Source organism: Semicossyphus pulcher, unplaced genomic scaffold, assembly GCF_022749685.1.
Source record: "Semicossyphus pulcher isolate SPU_LCO1_2020_fin unplaced genomic scaffold, fSemPul1.0.p SCAF_21, whole genome shotgun sequence".
NCBI lineage: Eukaryota > Metazoa > Chordata > Actinopteri > Labriformes > Labridae > Semicossyphus > Semicossyphus pulcher.
The window spans coordinates 9734122-9750590 of record NW_027211695.1 but is presented as its reverse complement, the minus strand read 5'-3'; the positions used below and the strand labels follow the sequence as shown (position 1 = coordinate 9750590).

General features: G+C 38.9%; 2 protein-coding genes across 2 annotated transcripts; one reads left to right on the top strand and one right to left on the bottom strand.

Moving 5' to 3' along the window:
- Positions 1 to 1200: 1200 nt before the first annotated feature.
- On the bottom strand, positions 1201 to 9240 carry LOC138601138 (uncharacterized; the record flags this gene model as incomplete). The annotated part of the gene is made up of 8 exons (XM_069672719.1): positions 1201 to 1240; positions 1756 to 1949; positions 3572 to 3638; positions 7202 to 7338; positions 7669 to 7697; positions 8001 to 8111; positions 8960 to 9035; positions 9178 to 9240. Coding segments are annotated over 8 exons (717 nt in total), but the record flags the coding sequence as incomplete, so codon positions are not given.
- Positions 9241 to 11457: 2217 nt separating this feature from the next.
- On the top strand, positions 11458 to 16030 carry LOC138600959 (aldo-keto reductase MSMEG_2408/MSMEI_2347-like). Its single transcript, XM_069672524.1, has 6 exons — positions 11458 to 11553; positions 11877 to 12178; positions 12333 to 12478; positions 14924 to 15063; positions 15194 to 15352; positions 15467 to 16030. The coding sequence occupies exons 2-6, from the start codon at positions 11931 to 11933 to the stop codon at positions 15644 to 15646; spliced, it is 873 nt and encodes a 290-aa protein (XP_069528625.1). The 5' UTR covers positions 11458 to 11553; positions 11877 to 11930; the 3' UTR covers positions 15647 to 16030.
- The last annotated feature ends 439 nt before the right edge of the window (positions 16031 to 16469 follow it).

Sequence of the window (16469 nt, the reverse complement as noted above, 5' to 3'; positions counted from 1 at the left end):
AATGATAACACACACAAATGATGTGTGTGTTATTTTGGGCTCTATGACAATGTAAGGAGAGGATTAGGCAAAGTTTTCCTGTTTCTAAGATGATGTTGGAGTCCAGTTGACCCATTTACCCCCATGTATAAACACACACATGCAAGCATGGCCACGTGCACGCACACACACACGCACACACCAATCCTGTTCATGAAGTTATCAATAACTGCTTTTGGCTATTTTGTCAAAGGGTGACAAACATCACCCCTCAGTATTCAAATACACACACACACACACACACACACACACACACACACACACACCTGAACACACACAAAAAGATAGAACACTTAGCTAATTCAGATTGACAGGAGGAAAGCGGAGTTTCCACAAGGTGACACTCAAAGGAGCTCAAGGTGTGCACTTATGAGGGGACACACACACACACACACACACACACACACACACACACAACAAGGGGGGTGGAAATTTTACGAAACAGTCGGCATTGTCTACAACATTTACCAGCATAAGGCTTTGGAATGTGTTCCTGTGGATATGCTAGTTTGTACACAGATGAAAATGTAACCATTTGCTTTTACTTGTTCCTGCCGTTTCACATTTTAAGTAATAGTTACCAAATTGCATGAAAACAATACAAACAATGATTAACATGAAAAATCTGAATAACTAGCTCCACTGAAACTTAAGAAAAATGTACGAGAAAAGAAATCTAATGAAAATGGTTTCAAATATCATGCAAGTAAAGCAAAATGTGGCAGAAATGAGATGGAAACTGAGAAATTAGGGATTTATTTCTCGGAATTCTATGTGATGCTATTAAAACAGTAAAACGAGGCAAGCTAATAGCAAGGTGTCTATCTGTGACGGAACAATGTAAAACAACCACGATCATTAAAACAACCATGTATGGAATAGGAAGCAAGGAAGTAACAATATCAATTACATGTGCTTTCAAAGAGTTGAAATAAAACAGGACCTCACACTCTGTTGCAACAGTCAATATTATAAATTAGATTCATGTAATAGAAAATTGTATAAAAGAACAAGAGGACATATTTCAGCACAATGGAAAAAATAATAAGGACACTAAAATAAAAGCTGATCAAACACATCTATAAAATATTGTTCCTGAAAAACAAACCAGTGAATCCATGACTGGAACCAGTAGAACCTCCTGTCTGTCTGCCACATTTCTCAGGGGTCTTTGAGCAACAAGGAGAAGGGAAATACATGGCTGCAAAGAGAGAGACAAAAAGAGACTTTTACTGTTTGTTCTTTTTGACAAACTGCATTCAGGATTAATGTATCCAAAAGGCTACCGTATGTCTCTATTAGCATAAAAACCCCTTCATGTGTAAGATTATCTGAGATGCTCTGTAAACGTGGATACACTTTTGTGAGTCTTGCCTCGGGATATGTGTAGTCTCAGCTTGTCCTAACAGACATTTTGGGGAATATTGACGATTTGGATTAGGAATATTTGACAACTTTATTGTGTCAGATATACAGTACCAATTAGCTCCCATTTATCCTGCAGGTTTAACAGTCAATCAGATCTTTAATAAGACAATGACATCATCATCATCTCCCCAGGTATAAATCTTACCCTTGCTGTTAACAGATTTATTTATCTGATGAAAATCTTTTCAGCTCTGGCTTGGAGCATGATGGTGAGATATTGTTTACTGTTTGAGTGGCTACTCTGAATCTGATGTATCTGCTCAAAGCCCACTGAGCCGTCATACCAACCGGGCCAGTTGAGACAGAATCCCAGGCCTCACAGGTGTCCCAAGGACAGAGTCTGCGTTATCTCCTTCCTCATCATCCTCCTCCTGATCCATTTCCTGTATTTTGCCTGAATGCGCTTCGCCTGGAGTCCCACTTCCTCTGAGTGTGTTGACATCTGATTTCTGCTGGGGTTCAACAAACTCTCTGCTCTCATTCTGAAGGAGAGAGGATTAAGAAAATAAAAATAAATACCCCTCCCATCAAACACCAGCTGTCGAGCAATGAGTTTGTTTCTGCTTGAGGTTCCTGCCTATTAAAGGAAGTTTAACTTGAATCTTCGCATAATGCTTGCTTGTGGTGGCTAAATGTTGGTTCTAAATAATATTACTAAGAGTAAGGTCTTGGCCTGCTCTATAAGAGTCATGAGGTAACTGCATCATTACAATGTACTGAGTTCTCCGCATGCATGTGTGGGTTCCCTCCAGGTACTCCGGTGTCCTCCCAAAGACATGCTCTTCAGGTTAATTGAGGACTCTAAATAGCCCATAGGTGTGAGTGTGAGTGTGAAAGGTTGTCTCTATGTGTCGGCCCTGTGATTGACTGACCGATCAGTTCAGGATGTACCCCGCTTCTCGCCCACTGTCAGCTGGGATTGGCTCTAGCTCCCCACGACCGAGTTTGCAGAGTTAGCATGATGTTCTATACTGTATGTAGCCATTCAATTCCAAAACCTGTGTGCAGGACTTGCATTTGCACACACATAAGCCAAATACATTGAAAACTTAGTCGAGAATATAGTTTTCTAACCAACTCGTGGAGTTGTCTTACTCAGTATGTGGCCAGTATGGTATCTAATTCTGGTATGGAGGTAATGCTAACCGACTAAGAAGCCTGATTTTGTATTTCGTGTTATGTCTGAAGCCGACAATTATTGTTAGCACTCATTTTGAGCTTTAAGTTATTATTATAAACTGCATGTGTGCCTTTCTAGAATGGAATGTTTGATAGGTTTAGCATTAACATACCCTATAAGTGGTTGAGCTTAGCTAACAGTCAACAGGTTTGTTCCTTTTCCCTCAAGGTCAAAGTGTCTTTATGAGTTTAAATTCTAATAGAATTCATTCACATAATGTACATTTGAAAGCCCAATCTTTTTTGTAGTCCGTGGACTACATTGGTCCTGAATTTGTTTGTGCAATCAGAACACATGCTAACAATCATTTCATTGTTCAAACTTAATCCTTTTAAAACCTGGTAGACTTGTGTTGGCACTTCCTTCTAAGAAAATAAATAACTCAATGGGCTGACATTTTTAGTTTCAATCATTTTTTCCATTTAAATATAATTTGAGTGGAAAAAGCAAGAGAAGGATGAGGTAGAAAAAAACTGTCAGAGTGGACACGTGTAAAAAAACACAGGATCAGATGAGATGAAGGACCACAGAGGGAAACAAAACAGGCGTAGGGTAATTTTGAGACTTTGTTGCTAATCAAACTGAAGCACATCACCAGAGACACACAGAAACACGTCTGATGTAATGCTATTATTAACCTTAATCACACTTGTTATCCTACCTGTCTGCGCTAATGTTAGCCTGGGGCTACAATAAAGACAGAGATGCTACAAGAGTGTGTGTTTATATATGTGTTAGAGAGGAAACGAAAGTGTGTTATGAGATTGATTTTGGAAGATAAATGCTTGGCATCAATTCATTTTAAACAACTGTGGGCCACAACGACTGACTGATTCTTTTGACATTTAAGAGAGTGACATATTAGTTAACCAGTTAATGTGCTGAGTAAAAGACAGAAGCGAGTGAATAAATGAAAAGAATCACCTTGTCACCATGTCCCGGGTCTCCATTGGCCTCTGCCCTCGTGCATGGATTGTCCACATTCACCCTGCTAAAGTTGGACAAATAAAAGTTTTTACTGTTGTAAAATTTTATAAAACAACACAACTTTTTATACATGGGGAAATTTCCTTTTCCTTTCAAAATAAAGTTTTTGATTCTTATGTTGTGTTTTTGTACAGAGCTCATCAGAGAGCCAGATCAGCTAACGTCCTATCTATTAAGTTCAAGACCAGTCTACCTTTATGAATAGACATTCAAGTAAAATAGCTACTCTGTTGGAAATGTTAATGGTAACCTGCTAAAGAAGGAGAGTAGGGGTGCTGAATTAGCTCAGTTGGCAGAGCCTGTGCCCCATGTACAGAGGCTACAGTCCCTTAACGCACTGATGACAGATCCGACTCCCTCCTCCCCACATTTCCTGTCTCTCTTCAGCTGTCCTATATAATAAAGGTAAAAGCCAAAAAAAAGAGAGAGTTTAAACAGAATGTCCATAATTTGTGTATAATATGACTATATAATAAGATTTTTCTGTCAATGTCACACTTGAAATGATGTTGCTTGGCTTCCAAATGGTTTAAGTTTCATGTTGGTGAATTAAATGCTGGGATTTTTTGCCTCTTCGCATTTTGTTTGATCAAAGAGGTGATTGGTAAAATGTTAAATGGCCTTTATCGTCTTCCGACCATTTTTACAGTACATGTCATATTCACCCTCTCACACACACATTCACACAGCTCCCTAAAAGTGAAGCCAAAAAATGTCGAGCGCTCCCTGCTGACTGGCTGCAGTATAGGTCATAAAGCCCGCCTCCTCCATGTTAACAGATGAGACATGAGTAAAACAATAAAATCAAAATACAAGCCAAATACATTTTTCTCAAACATGGTTTCTGTCATTATAGTAAGTTCTTATCATGCTGATTTATGTCTAAGCTTAGTTTTAATAAGTTATTTGATGCTATAAAAAGGGTCTAACGGCATGATTGACAGCTCTGTTGACAAATACGGCTCCTGCAGCCGATCTGTTCCAGATTAGCAGAGTAGAGGAGGAACGGAGAGAGGAAATGTAACAAAAACAATCACTAGTCATTGAAGTTTCCATATCTGTGAACGTCTGCTTCAGACCAACACAAAGAAGCTGTTCTGCTGTTAAATAGCCTTTTTTTTGTAAGTTAAATGTATTTTGGTTAGTGGAAAGGGCGGGACGTTGCTGATCTCCACTGTAGGGGTGGGACAAAATATTGGTACGGCAATATATTGTCGTCGTGACTCATGCAATAAAATTATCGATGACCTGCCCCAAAATATCAATATTTTAATTTACACATATACAGTGCTTTAAACAGATTTGCAATCCTGCAATTCTGACTTGGCGTGTCATTACTTCATGACTCCTTGCGGTGGCGCTTATGACATAAATGAGGGTAACATGAATGGAAATGAATTGGCCAAAGAAGAAGTTAATCAGATCTTGTGATGTATTATTATATGATTGTCTTGCAGTATATCAAATGTTTGCTGTATCGTGATATTATCATTATCGTGGGTTACCCTGCGATTCCCACCCCAACTCTATTGGGCGGACTCTGGCTCCAAATATCGTCACCCGTGCAAAATGGCATTGCCCACCTTGGGGGTATTTTGGCGTCAAACAAGTACAGTGAGACACATCAACCATCTTTTTATACAGTCTATGATTCATACACATTCATACACAGCAGGCTATGCCTTCGGGATAAGACCAAGGGTACTTCAACATGTAGACTGGAGGAGCTGGGGATCAAACCTCTTCTAATTTGAGGGAGACTTACTTTACCCCTATTATTATTTTATTTGATTAACTGAGCTGTGCCTAAAGACATTCACAAGATTCTTCTCAATAAGACCCAAATGTTCTTGTAATAAGAACTATTGTGTAAAACACAAGCTCCAACTTTTAACGTCCTTCTGCAACCCAGCAAGTCAAGAGGAGCTTTTCAAAATCCTTAACAATTCACTTTTCCATCAATAAAACAGATCAAAATTAATATTTTAAGTAATGCACTGCCTGTTCATTCTAAATATAAATCTCACCATTCTTAATATCAACTGTGCAGAAAGTGTTGCAAACATATATAGAAACTTTTTTGTCCACACTTGTTCTTAGAAACTTTTCTTTCTGTTCCTATTTTTCCAGCAGGTTTAACACAAAAACAAACCATCTGTCTCTGCAGGGCATCTTTTATACACACACACTCATACACACACCCAGTCAACCTATGAATCAGCGAATAAGCAGTTCTTATGAAGCCTCTGGGACTAGACAATCATGTGTGTGAACTTACACAGTGCCTCTGTGTGTTTATGTGTAGCACCTTTGTGAGGACATGCAAAGTGTTATGGTCAATGTAGTGAATATAATTCAGAGAGAATCGCTATTTGACACATGATTTCCTGTGAACAGGTAATGATGCTTGAGGCCCTGCTGTTTGCAGGATGTTTACACAGTTTGCGCATCTGAGTGTGCGTTTCCCAAGTTAGAAAAATGAGACAATTCAAGTTATAAACTAGGTGGAGGGCAAGATAATTGTGTGTGTGTGTGTGTGTGTGTGTGAGAGAGTCTCTGCTTTAAATAATTACTTTCGCCTCACTGATCTGACTGTCAGTGTGATTGAGGTGGCGCCCGTTCGCCTCTTGTCTGTTTCATAACCGCAAGAATCCCTGGAGCGAGTAAGTGTGTGTGTGTGAGTAAAACAGGGCAGTTGTCAGAATCGATGCTGTGTGATTTTATGAATAAGAACTCATAGTTTGATGTGTGTACAGGTGTGTGTGGACATGTGCTGGCTTTAACTTCTGTGGCACGTTATGCAAATCAACACAATGGCCCTATGCATACCAATGCAGGTGAATGGATTCATGTATATTGTGTATAGCTAAAAGTGGTATGGGGAATTGATTAGGGATAGACCGATTATCGGCCCTTTTTTTTTTTTTTTTTATCTGACGGCTGATAAGAGTTCATTTCTTTGCAAATTTGATTTAATTTTGTTTTATTTACTTTATAAAACTTGTTTGTTTGTTTAATAAACATATGCTTAAAGGCATTTAAACAAAGTTAAGTGTTGGAGTTTGTATTATTCAAAATTTTGATTCCAATATTTTAACTTTTACTGCAAATGAATATCGGCTCCAAATATCGGTTATCGGCCTCCTTGACTACTAATAATCGGTATCGGCATCAGCCCTAAAAAAACCATATCGGTCTATCTCTAGAATTGATGGATGCATTTATGTAAATAGTTCAGTTGTTAAATTACCATAGATCCCTAGCAGCGTAAATGCTTGTAAGATAATAACCGACAACACCGACAATAAGTTATTTTTTGATAAAATATGGGCCCCACATAAGAAGGCACATTCACACTTAGAATCATGATCTCAAAATACATCAACATTGGAGCCAACATGACATAGCATAGGGACACATACGGGTCGCAGAAGGATTAGTTTTTCGACTAAATTCCATTAACACATACATCACTTTGCATGTTTTCTTGAGGTTAATGTGATAAACATAGAATAAATGTAGCTGAAGGTTATGGATTAGTACTACAGTATAAAAGAGAGCACTCACCGAACCATAAAGGCCTTGCTTTCAACCACCAGGTCATTGATAATATCCTGTAGCATGGCCTCCTCTAGTGGCGAGTCTCTTTTACAACGCTTTGACTGGGGCTCAGAACCAGAGAGGGATTGTGCAGCCTCTTTCTCCTGGAAAACACACAATATATGATACATAGCATGGGGTGGATACTTTGTGGGTTTTTTTTTACAAGTGATTCAACTTTTAAGTAAATCCTGCATCACATTCTACATACATTACTATATGTATAGATGTTTGTCAGATTTAAGGAAAAACATTTATGGAGAAACGGGTAAAATGCAGATGTTTTTAAACAGGTCACAAAAGGTAATTTAAATGGTTGGATGACTGAAAACCTTTGGGACACTAGCAGGTCTCCCATAGGCTGTTTAAAACTGTATATGTATACTGCTCTCACTTTTTTATGTTTTATGTGAGTAAACTTAAAAACTACTCACTGGGCTCAACATCTTCTCTGCTGGCTTTTCTAAAACAAGAAAAACACAAGTAAAAGATCGACATGCCTGAATAGTATCTTGTGCATCTCTGCGTGGATCTGCTCAGCTTTTTAGGAAGAACTTATTTTTTGCTTAGAACAGTGTCTGTGAAAACGGCATCATCTCTCCTCTAAGATTGAAAGGTGGAGAAGATTTAGTCAAGGCTTTTGTGATTCATTCCAAAACATATACTGTTTAACAGTTACCAAAGTTACTAGGAATTAGTGTGTCACTTTTGTACTTTGTACTTTGTCAACAGCTGTGAGTTTTTGGTCATGTGTGTTCATCCTCACCATTCTCCATGTTCTTCTCAAGGTAGAGGAAAAGGATAAACGGGTAGGCTCTCAGGTTCCCATCACATTGTTTGCACATCACCTTAGACACTCCCTTCCACTGCTTCTTGTCTGGTATTTATTATTAACAAAAAAACAATGAACTTCTAAATTAGCATTTTGATGATCATAGTGATGTCCAGGCAGTCGATTGGTAGTTGTGTTCTTTAATCCATATTTTGCAGTACAGTACAATCCACTTAAGCATCAGCATATACTAAAGTGGTCCTTATGGGTCCCTACTTTGTCCTTTTCCTTCTTTACTACATAAAACACAAACATGCAGACAAAATGCATGCTTTTTCAAAATCTTGCTTTTGATGTATAAATACTGTTGGAACTTGCACATTGAATGACTTCATGCCCATGTATCACGGTAACAAAGGCTACATTTGTGGTAAAGAACTGATGTAAGTGGAATAGTTATAACGCTGACAGACTGGTAGGGCTGCACAATCATTTGTAATTTCATTGTTAGTGCAATATGAGCATTCGCAATACACACATGGCAAAAGACTAAATTTATTGCAATGAATAGTAAACAAGCCATGCTTTCTCACTTAGCATGCAAACATTTTAACCATTGGATGAAGCCCTGGGTATAATGGCCATGCTTTTACCCCATTTTGATGCCATCAGATTAAGCCCATGTTAGCTATCAGCTACCCTCAAATTAACTGGTTTCAATTAGGTGGTGGAAAAATCTTTTTGGATTTATTTTGGATTGAGGACGGACATTGTGTAAAACATGCAGAACAGCAGACAAACAGAAACTAGTTAAAGCTGATGTGCACGCTTTAGTATTTTCAGATTCATCACACATTTATTGTTATCGCAATATGTGTTATATGTTACCGTACATCGCAGAGTTTTTCATATCATGCAGGCCTATAATGTAAAGAATTCACTGTAAAGGATACAAGGGAAGACATTGAAGTGAGTACTGGAGAAGGGTTGGAGACTGTCCAGGTTGCCGAGAACAGTTCTGACGATTTCCTGAAAAATAAAGACATAAAAAAAATAAAGAAAGAGAAATACGGAAAAAGTCACAATTAATTAAAGTTAAAATAATTTTTAAAAAAATAGTGTCAACACAACAAATATGAATGCTGACAGAGGGATCAGTATGCATATTTACCTCCAGTTCTTGATTGAAGCAGTTTCCTCCCATGACCTCCTCTCCACTGATGAAATATATTATTCAAATTATAACATGTTCACAACACATTAGTGTCTCAGAATATGTTGTAATACAGAATAAGCAGCACCAACTGTGTGACATTTTAAAATTCTGGAAACTGATTACAGTTAAAAGGATCGTTACATCAGACTGCATTTTGCTGATGCAACACAGGCATTTAAAGGCTGCTGAACCCCGAGCGTCAAAAGTTTTAAGAGTAGTTTAAAAAGATTCTTCTTCAGTCACAAGGAAAAATGGTTTTAAGGCATTACAGGATCAGTTAGGAGTCTTTTTCTAGGACATTATCCTTAAATAAAGGCAGACAGGTCCTGCAGGGCCTGAGATCCTCTTGTTTTCCAGATGAAACGCAATATCAAGACACACTTAGGTAACACACATCAGAGCATGTAACAGTAGCCATTATAAGGGTAGTGTTGTATTGTCTTGAAATGGAGATAAAAGATCAATGTTTCCTTGCTTGCCTGGAGCTAAACTGTCTCCCAAACTGCTTTTTAGATTGGAGAACATTTTGTAATGCTTTGGAGAACTGAACCTTGGAATGGATGCAACATTGATCAATTTTTCTCTGGCTGGTTTATGTTTGGCTTAAGGATTTTGAGCTTTTGCTGTTTTTCAATGCTTTATGGAAATAAAGAAAAATAAAAGAGAGAAGGGCTTATAATGGGGATCACATCTCACGAATGAAAGGGATTTTTTGGATACAGTCTGATTCCATTATGCAAATATCATCAGTCAGCAAATATGCACGTTGTTTAAACGATATATATATCCACCTACCTCACGTATAGAAAGCAACCTATTACATAATCTAGATTATTTTATTCATTTCAGCACACTTTCCACTATTGACCATTGTCCTATTGTCTTAGTGTCTACAAATGTTTTTGTTATGTTTGTATTTATATCTGTAGTTTAATGTTTTGTTACCGTGTTTGACATGTTGTTCTTGTGTTAGTCTCCATGTATGCCTTTTTATGTGTATGTACACTGGGAGCTATGTAAACTAGAGTCAAATTCCTCGTACCTGGCCGATAAAGCTGATTCTAGTACCCATCATTCCTAGTTGCTCTAATCCAGAGCCTAGTCTCTGTTTCAAGTTTGTTCAGAAAATAGTTTCACTTTTTCCTCCAGCTACATTTTTTTGCTAGTTCTTATCATGCAAAAGTGAGATAACAGTCTGTTGATAGTGGTTTTTGCGGCTTACGTGATTCAGAAATACCTGCTTCATAAATCAAGACAAAGATTTCCTGCTGTAATGTTAGCTTAACAGTACTGAGAACACCTGAGGCATAATGATACACAAGTTACAAGTCCCAGTGTTGTTGTATTATATATCAGCACTCGTGGAATGCCTCTTGTCCATTCAGATTACCTGGTTGGAACTAACTGTAGTAATAGTATAAATGTGAGGTGGTGAAGATGTAAAGAACAATGACTGGCTCACCTGTAGCTGCAGCCTCCACTGATCTTGAACTTATAGATTAAACTACCAGCTTTGAATAATCGAGTTTGAGGAAAAGGAAATAAGGCTGACAGGGGCATGGCGGGCCTTAACTGGTTTGGGCAAAAAAAAGAAAGAAAGAAAGAAAGAAATAGAAAGATTTAATTGTTGGACTGTTGGTTCAGGTGTCATAATACAGTATGATACACAGTATATAGTCCAAAATCATAAAAATGTTGAATTAGTTTTATCAATCTAGCTAGGATTACAAGATAAACTATCATGCTAACTGCCTTACTCATGTAAACACTTCCCTATCTCTGTGTGTCTCTCCTTCTCTATTTCTATTTAATTTATACATTTCAATTTTCTTTCTCTCTCTCAAACACACTCTTAAAATTACCGTAATGTCTACAGCGAAAGGCGAACATGAAATTAATAGGACTTTCAGTAAGCAAACTCCACCCAGGACGCCAAGAGTTAACCGTGACGGTCAATCAAACCCTTGTGTCGCATCGAGATTCGCCGCATAGGACTAATTCCCGCCTTCCGGTAGCTGGACCTTCTCTGATTAGCTAGATCATCTTCCAATCAGAAGTGTCAGAGCAGGAGTCACTATGGTGACGCAGAAAAGCAACCAATCTGTCACATGCCTGTGTGCACCACGTGTAGTAGCAGAGGGGTGGCTGAAAACATCCAAATCTGTACAACGGTTTAATTTACAAATAAAGTTACATCCTCTTAAAAAAATAAAAAAAACTCGTGGCAATTACTTGACACTTTCCTTTTAGAAAGATTTGTGAATATACGACTGGCCGTTCGCTATTGAAGCGGCTGGTTTTAATAGTTATTCAACTGCAAGATCTGACAAGGTGAGATAAAATATTAACTTTGACTTTGACTATGGCGTATTTAATGGCGTCGTCGCCCAATCCGCTACATTATAATATAACAACTGTGAGGTTTCAACTTCAAGTCTGATGCATTCTAGATTAGTTGCAAGAATAACTGTACTTCATTGTGAGGTCTCAACGTTCAAACTGTCACAGTTTAGCTGCATTATGACATAACGTTCTGAAGCTTCATCGTTTGAACATGTTATACTTAAAACTAAATTGTGACGTTCCTGCCTGAAAACGCATTAATATTTATTTTAAAAATCTCATCTCATCCAACTCTCTCTCCCCTTTAACAGTGCTGGATCGACCAAACAGTCCAACAGGGTACAAAAACAAGTGTGTCAGATCAGATGGCCCCCTCATCCACTACTCCCTCTGTCCTCCTAAACACAGGGGCTCAGATGCCCCTCCTGGGTTTGGGGACCTACAAGTTGTTGGCTCCTGAAGATGTCAACCGGGCTGTGGATGCAGCACTGCTGGCTGGTTATAGGGCCTTTGACAGTGCAGCGGTCTACCAGAATGAAGCTGACTTGGGCCGAGCCCTGAGGGAACTCCTTCCCAAACATGGCTTAACCAGAGAGGATGTATTCATAATCAGGTTATGTATCTAAACTCATATGCTTTAGAAAAGAGCACACATGTATCTTAGTAACCTGTCATGTGAGCTAGATGATAAACTTATTGATTGAATATCTGTTTTGGAACATGAAACGAAATATTCACAAAAACCCTCCTTTTCTGTCTTCCTGCAGCAAGCTGGACCCAAAGGATCAGGGTGAGGGAGCCATGGAAGGAGCCCTTCAAAGCCTGTCTCAGCTGGATTTGGGTTACATTGACCTCTACCTGATCCACTGGCCTGGCACACAGGGACTGGAGCCGGCTGACCAACGCAACCCAGGTACAGACTTGAGAGTTCATATCAGTGTCAGTGGGTACTTCTCAAGTCTCATACTTGAAATTTTCCTACTGCTCACTTGAATCAGATTCATCAGATCATCTTGCAAGCATCCTAAAGCTCCTATTTGTGCTCCAAAGAGCTAAAGAGGGATCTCTGAGTAGGCATGAGTGAGAAACACAAGAACAGCAACAGTATTATTTTACTGCCCTACTTGCCCCCGATTGGATACCAATAAATATTGGACAGTGCTGCTGATCACATTAATCAGATACTGTATGTCACAGCTTTACTGGAGTGAAGATGGATGGTTGTATGAATCCCAAGTCTAGTTTAAAATCGGTTAATTTTAGGTCAGAACCACAATAGGACTACAAACAATTGTTTTTTTCACTCAGGAAAAGATTTGTCCTTTTGTGGTCTTTTTCCCATGTTAAACTTCTGTCAGAACAAAACACCTTTAACATAATTTATCATCATTTCAGTACAACCATGTGACTCTAATTTCTGAGAGTGGGTTTGATATGAAACATTGAGCCAAATAAATAAACTCCAGTGTTCAAGTGAGGCCTTAAATGTATTCTGATGATTAAATAATTTAATATAATAATACATTCAAAATAACTATCAATAAATACAAGCACAAATAATGGATAAAGTACATTAAGGTATTCTTCCTTTACAAATTGTTCCTGTACCTCTAAGCTGGACAAAATACACAGTATAAAAATACACTCTAGGTTGTTCTGCAGGTTGTTCTTTATCAGAATCGGCTTTATTGGCCAAGTGGGCACATGCAAGGAATTTGACTCTGGATCTTCTGTGCTCTCAATGTACAGACACACATACTAAACAGACATACTGAACTTAAAAACAAGGACAGGTTAGACAAGGTAACACAGACACTTGGACACTAAAAACTAAATCTAAAACTACAGACCTAAACAGGAGACAATAGACAATATGTGCAACACTTTGTTTAACAGGCTACAGAGAGAAAATATTGCTGCTCTGCCACTGATAACTATGAGCCTTACTGGTTGCTGAGTAAGAGTTAAACATTTAACAAGATATTGCAACCCTTTTGTAACAGATTGGTTGTGCCACCGTATAGTTCTCGTTTATTGAGGATGTGCTGACGCTATAATGCTTTAGGTGAGAAGTTACGTAGTGTTTCTTAATATTTTGTGCAGTTGCATTATTCTGTTGTCACTGCTGATGGTGTCTATGGGATTTAATTTAGATTTGTTGACGATGTGTTGTCTTGCTGACTTTTTATTGTATATTTTTGCATGCACGTTTATACATATATAGCAGGCCTCGCTTCAAATGACACTTACGAGGATGTCCTCATTTATCCCCCACTTGCGTCTTTTCTTGCATCCCAGGTGGGAGGGACTAAGATGCAAGTAAAAGATGCAAGTGAGGTAAACATGGATGCAATATAAAGAACACTCAATTTTCATTATTGTAACATAATATCACTTTGAGCGAACTGCAGTCAACCTTCTTGTACGCGCGGACACTCGCGCATGAACGAGCATCAGGGGTTTTTGCCCAAGACACACGAAACTGAGCATGCTCAGTCTCGGAACGCACCGGCTCTGTTTACTTTTCACTGATGATACGCGTTTATTGACTGGTATCATGTTGACCGGCATCATGTTGTCCAAAATTAACACTGTTTGTCATAATACCTAAGTTATTATCATGTTAGCTGGTGAAGTTATTTGTCAAGCTAGACTGACAACACACTCATACACACTCAAATAGTATTTTGGTTGTCATAACGTTAGCTACCATGCTAAGGCTTAGCCAACTAGCTCTAACATAAATACACTGCATGACTCCGGCATTGTGCCTCATAACCAAACGGCAAATTACGCAGACGAACCAGCAAAACATCACAAGCATCAGCTAACATTAGCCAGGCAGGGCAGGGTGGCTGGAGAGAGCTGGGATAAAGCACTTGTGCTGTGAGAGAAAAAACGCTGCAGTTTTGTTTCTATGACAACAATAAGTTGTGGGTCTGTTTTGATCCCCAAGAGCAATCGAAGGTCTCCATGATTCGCATGCCCTGCTGATGTTGACTCTAGTTTTCCCCCTGACGTCGGTCACATTCCTGTTTGGCCAGACGGGCTTCACTAGATTAAACTTTTTTATGTTTTTATCCTTGTGTGTACTTTGTGTTGGTGTTGTTGTGGGTGCTGGTCGTTTGTTGGCATTATCCTTCTCTATTTCACAGCTTGCGTTGTCTCGTGTTGTAGTGGTGGAGAATGGGCTCTAGGCAGAGGTTCTCGCAAACGCGCAGATACATCACATCCTTAAAGATAAAAGATACTTCACTTATTTAGAGATAATATGCAACCTACCTTCCCACTGTCCTCTAAAATGTAGTTGTAATTGAGTAACAGAGATGAGGAGGTCTTAATTAATGTTTGATTCCAGTTAACCGCGCTCAGAGTTGGGTGACACTGGAGGAGCTCCATGCCCAGGGGAAGCTGAAGGCCATAGGAGTGTCCAACTACACACCAGCACACATGAAAGAACTGATGCAGAACTGCAAAATCCCTCCTGCTGTGCTACAGGTAAAATGCAAGACAGTGAAAAGAGTACAGATAACATATAATAAAAAACAATAGTACAAGAATGTGTAATGTGCACATTCTGAAAGAGCCTAGCTGAAAAGTGCTTTTTTATTTCAATTTTTTCCTATAGGATGAGCTTCACCCACAACTGTGCAAGACAGAGCTGAGGAGTGTCTGTAAGGAGTATGGAGTGTGTTTCCAAGCCTACTCCTCCTTAGGGAAAGGAGCACTGCTTACTGACCCTGTGGTCATGGAAGTGGCAAAGAACTGTGAACGCACACCTGCACAGGTAAAAACATGCACAAAGATTATCTTAATTATTAATTGTCTTTTTGGGCCTGCATTACTCACACAGTGATCAACAAATTAAATGATTTGCACAAACACTTTTGTTCCTCTTTAGGTCCTTTTGCGCTGGGCTTTGCAACAAGGCGTCCCAGTTCTCCCCAAGTCTTCAAATCCAGACAGAATTAAGGACAATGGCAGGCTTTTTGACTTCACTCTGAGTGACTCAGACATGGACAGACTTTCGGCTCTGGACTGTGGGCACAAGTACTGCAGGAATGCATCACAAGTGGTTTGATGGAGCCAACATTGTCCTCTGTGATGCCACTTTGATGCTACTGTTCTTCAGTTCTGACTGAGTAAGTGGTGGAAAACAGGCACCATAAAGGGCGAGTAAATGTACAACTCAGTTTTTCTCTGTGAAGCAGATTTTTAACAAATGCATTGGGCTCATGCATCAGCATCTAAAATATCTCAAATATTTTAGAATTTAAGTAACATTTCTGACAACACTGGCTCAAAAGTTGCCCGTATATTTTGCCTCCTAGGTCCTATGAAATAATGAGAGCCTATAGTGATGCCTACTGACAAACATTTGTTTTCTGTTGTATACATTGTGTACGTATACTACCTGCATGTTCTTTATGGCCTTGTACCTTAATTAAAGTATATGCCTATCGCATGCTGTTGTGGTTTTTTTGGGTTCTCTCTTCCATTTGAATTGACTGTAGATCACATAAATTTGCTATGAAAAATAACTGACTTCAAAAAACACTGAAAGTAATTGTAAAACCACTTGCTCAGGACCCCATATATACCTTAACAGCCTTAGATAACATTTGCAAAAGTCAAAAATGAAAAAGAATCAACGTGTGGAGTTTCATTTCTCTAAATGTATCGTTAAGCAAACAGAATACTGACATCCATTAAACTTCACTCTCCAGCAGAACGTATCAAGTTCCGTAACCGGCTTAAACACCTAGAGATTGGCTGGACAGTACAACATCCCGCCTCTCAGTCGCTTCGCTTTCTTTGATTTGCTAGATCTTCTTCCAATCAGCGGCGTCAGAGCAAGTGTCACTATGGAGACGCCAAAATCCGCTAAAACTGTCACATGACTG